Source organism: Mesitornis unicolor, unplaced genomic scaffold (assembly GCF_000695765.1).
Source record: "Mesitornis unicolor isolate BGI_N332 unplaced genomic scaffold, ASM69576v1 scaffold26854, whole genome shotgun sequence".
In the NCBI taxonomy this organism is placed as follows: Eukaryota; Metazoa; Chordata; class Aves; order Mesitornithiformes; family Mesitornithidae; genus Mesitornis; species Mesitornis unicolor.
The window spans coordinates 1-4,750 of record NW_010182475.1 but is presented as its reverse complement, the minus strand read 5'-3'; the positions used below and the strand labels follow the sequence as shown (position 1 = coordinate 4,750).

The following is a 4,750-nucleotide window of genomic DNA, read 5'->3' as shown; positions in this document are numbered from 1 at the left end:
TTCAGCAGAGCAAAATTAAGAACTGACTGCATTCTCTACCCTCATATTTAAAACATTAAAGTGGTTTTCTTGTTAAGTGTTTGAAGTTGCAAGTGTGGGAGAATTCAGCATTGACTATCACGAGAAACTAAACATATCTCTTGTCTCCTTCTTCAGAACTTGACAGTTGAACTCTAAATTCTAATGATACTATCACAAACACAGCAATCACAATTAACCTCTGTGCAGTCCCAAAGTCCTCAGATTTCTCTATTATCCTTTTTAGAGTGGAGTCTATGGTCACTTGAAATAAGACTGCCAAGCATAATCCTAGTATTAATTAATTTAAAACCACTGCCATAGTTACAAAGTGTGTCTCAGAAAAAATGACTCATTTACCGAGTACTACAGTTTTGGTACTAATTCACTGTTCTTCCTCTATTACAAGACTGAATCATGCTTGAACTGTTACTATACATATGAAATAATTTAAGGTGATGAATACTTAAGCTGTTAATTTTCTGCAAACCATCACTTTCTGGAACCTGCACTAGTTGGTGAACATTTAAGCAGAAACACAACCATAAGGATGATGAACCGTGTGATTCCAGTCTTGCACAGAGTTTCCAACAAAAGGAAAGCTCAGTTTAGTTTAGTTTAGTACCTGGTTTCGATAAGCCAGATATCATACAATGAAAATCACAAATTGAACTCATTAATGATTTTGTTTTGCTGTCACACCAGACATACTTTTGACCAAGGTTCTGTAAACTGAAACAACTGACTGTGAGATTAATTAAAAAAAAAAAAAAAGTCTTTTATCTTCAGGTTTTAAGATTGAAAATATCAAGGGAGATACAGTTAGAATGGAGAATCATAAGGAAAAAACATAGCATGTTTTAGGAAAAGCAGGTTTTGATGCATTTTGAAAGCTGGTTATACTGCACATATTTCAGGCATAGTTAATAAGAGACTTGACTTACAAGCATAGAAACTATTTTTGTGGCAACAAGGCATGGCCACATTTCACTATTTCAAGAGGAACTTAAACTCCACTACTAATGTCCTTGATTGCACATAAACAAAATAACTGGCCTAACTGCATTAGTTAAGAAAAACACAGCATGCTCAAATGCGAAGAGTAGAACTGTAGATACTGGCTAGTTTCACTGCAGGCTTGTATTTGGCATCAGTGTACAGACCACGAGGAAGCTCCCATTCTGGACCACTCGCTGCACCGTGCTGGCATAGCTGTTTGTGCAGCTCCACGTGTGCTGTAATGCCACACGGTAGTTCAGCTCTTGCCCTGATACAGGCTGTCAGGCACCCAGGTGCGTGGGTGCAAGGCAGTGGGAGGCCTAGGGCACTAACAGTGTCCTAGGACCATTTCAGCTCACTCTGCTTTCAAACAAGAAGTAGTCACATAACCTATACCAGAACAGAAATCAACATTTCATTTCCTTCTGTGAAAAGTAGTCACTGTCACTGCTTTGAACTTGGTCACTCAGAATAACTCATCATTAGCCAAGTATCTTGCAAAGAAAACTTACCGCAGCATTTTAAAAGATTATGTAGGAAAACTTAGGACAAAACACTCCCTCTTGAATAGCTGAAAAACCCTGAAATTTCCTCAAATTATTTAAAGTTTTTATCTTTGCTTTTTTTTCGGAAGCTCCAAGAGTTGGTTACCTCTCATGCATTTTATGCCATACAGTCCTAAAATATGGATTGAGCTACTAATAACAGCATTGTTACTACAAAGTACTGCTTCTAGTGAAAATAAGATACAATATTTCATTTATTAACACAGTTAGTTTCTTTTAAACTTATTTAAGAAAAACAAAACTAAAAAAAAACCCAAAACCCAGGAACTACACTGCAGCACTGAATGAAAGGAGGAGTATTTTCACATCCACAGCAGTACTCTGCGCAGCAAATGCCATTCAATAGCAGCATTACTCTTACTAACTACATAAGCACGAAGGCATTTCAACAGCATTACTGTAAAGAAGCACTGCTGGAACATTTCCATAGGAGTTGAAAATATACCCTATGATCAGACATTCCCTCAAATTCTCCTTATGCTTTGTACTCCTGCTTCAACAATGAGCATTCAAAACATTCCAAGATATGACAAAACAGAAGCATGTTCACACTAATATTTAGTACAATTTTAGCTTAATAAAAATATCACATTATTTCTATTGATATTTCTTGATACATATTTCGTTCTTAATTCAGCTGATGTACAATCTTTTTCAATCCTATGAAAATAACTGGTGCGTGAACAAAAAAAGACATGCTTTTTTGCATACCATTAGTTTCTGCAAATTTCTGAATATCAGCCAGAGTTTTTAATTCTTTCCTTGGGCAAGCTGATACACACAAAGCAAGAGACTTGATCCTCTGATGTACTAGATCAATGTTGCATGGATCCAAGAAGAACACATACCTAGGGAAGAAAAAAGGTGAATTGCTTCTATTTTAATTAATAATTACACTGAACAAAGTAAATTTCATTTTAAACTAAAGGATTCTGCCAAGATTAACCTCCAGTCTACCCAGAAACACAGGAAATTTGATATAACCAAAACGTGACGTTCAAAAGAACTCATGTACTAAACATATGCATCACAAATATATGGAGATATATATACACACTTCTGGATCACACAGAAATTATGTTTAGCTCTTTGAGATTCACGACCATTCAAATGGTGCTGTTCATAAAAATAGCAGCACTTCTACCATGCCTCTACACAGATACAGGTTTAAACATTCACAAAGCTTCACTCCAGTCCTCAACTTGACTACAAGATTTCCAACTTTTTCCAAAAAGACCCAACAAACCTCATAAGGTTATACTTACGATGCAAAGAAGACAAAGTCCATGGTTATTTTAATGAATACACGTAATACCAGTAATTAAGAACAGCTTTTTTATTTTGAAATAAAAATTGCTGAGACATTTCAAGTAGAACTATCCAATGTTCAAGTGCAGTATTTTAAAGAGATTCTATTTGCAGCCTTCCACAGTGAATCACCGTCATTTAAAAACCCAATGTGTGCACTATGTATTATAGCATCCTAGCTAACATCTTCTCCTGGCTAGACACATTTCATCACAAATGCTAATCCTACAGTATTTTCTATTCATTGTATAATACAGATGCAGAATGTTTTTCTATTCTGAAGTTGAACAAGTCTTTCAAATTCCTACAATTCAGGTGATTTACCATGCACTGACATATGTTCTTCCTATTATCTAACATCATCATAGGAAAACACCAAACCACCATATAAAATTCCATTTCTATTTCTGCAGTCCTCACTATGCGAATTCATTCTGTAACAAGGAAAACCCCCTTTTGCTTCTAGAAAGCATTTAGGCCCTGCCTGAACACTTTCAGTCTGTGTGCCAATTGCTGTCTAACTTTCCCTGACAGTAAGACTGTTTTATTATCCAGTCTCAGTATACAGGAATTATTACTACTTAGTACAGTCTTACTTCCTGAAAGTCCACCAAAACTCCTATCATCTATCTCAACTGTAATGTGGTAATAGACTACTCTTAAAACATTTTCTTTCCTTGTCCACACCTCCAAGAAAATTACGCAGCACTATTTCTAGTTTTTTACCTACTACATACTACACACTTCAGAACTTTGTAGATCGTGGAAGTCTAAAAAGCACGTGCAAACATGAAAACTTTGTCCCAAAGACACAGCCAAAGTAGCTGCCTGTGAGCAACAAGCCGCTAGTTACAGTTTTCTTCTATTTCAAAGAAAATACTCGAGTTGATATCAAGACAGAATATTTGTGTTAACTGTACACTCCTGTTATAGCTTCCTCTTCATGAGAGCAATTCCTGCAGTTGCTATTCCATATCGCAGGCATACACAAAAGAAGAGTGTTGGATTCCCTGAGGGTATCTGGTCAAAGGAGCCACACACAAGAACCTACAGATTCAAACCTGACTGACACATGATAAGGGAGGTTGTGATAGAAACAAACCTAGTCAGTTGCATTAAATGGTAAGGATACATGGAGTGTGAGAATTCTTATATTTCAGTAAGACTATTTGGCTAAGCACCTTGACAAATTGTGATGATAAGGAAAAGGAGGGACGGTAAAACTTGACCAATCAGTGTTAATGAAAACAAAAACCAGAAACAAATATGGCCAATCACAGTAACTGATGCGTTACCAAGCTCGTGGAGGATGCAGGAGGGGTCAGTGGACTGTGCCAGCTGCTGAGGGAATGTGCACAGGACAGGATTCAGGGAGAAACAGAGTGGGGGCAGACAGAAAGGGGTGTGAAACGAGCCAGGTGCATGTAAGCCAGGGTTGGTCAGTACATTGGTCTGCAGTCTGTCCTACTCTTTTACTAAATCCTTTAACTCTCTCAGTTCTGACAGCAATAAGACGGCTGCAAAGAAAACTCCAAGCTATTTAATCTGTGGCTTCAATCCATGGCCTAGGAAGACAGAAGTAAGATTTTTGTATTATTATTTCTAGCAGATAAAGCAAGAATCAAAATGCTAGGCACCAGCATTACAGATGAAAAGGTATTTTGTTTCCTTTGGTTTGAAAGCTTAGTTATTGAAGGTAAGTGATTTTAATGCAGAAAATTCCATACTGTGTCACCACATAACAGGTTTTGTTTATCACTAGAAGAGTGTATCTACATCCTTTGTGTTGCAATTTCAGTTATTTAGAATCAACAATAGGCTACTTTGTTGGGCAGTCACCGAGGTGAAGAGCTCCAGAG

General features: G+C 37.0%; 1 protein-coding gene across 1 annotated transcript in view; it reads right to left on the bottom strand.

Moving 5' to 3' along the window:
* Positions 1-2,431, bottom strand: part of SLC44A1 (solute carrier family 44 (choline transporter), member 1) — a gene marked incomplete at its 5' end in the record, with an annotated part of 31,931 nt that extends 29,500 nt beyond the window's left edge. The window contains one exon of the mRNA XM_010183789.1: positions 2,295-2,431. Within this exon, the coding sequence (XP_010182091.1) occupies positions 2,295-2,431 (137 nt within the window). The remainder of the gene's footprint in view (positions 1-2,294) is intronic.
* Positions 2,432-4,750: the final 2,319 nt, after the last annotated feature.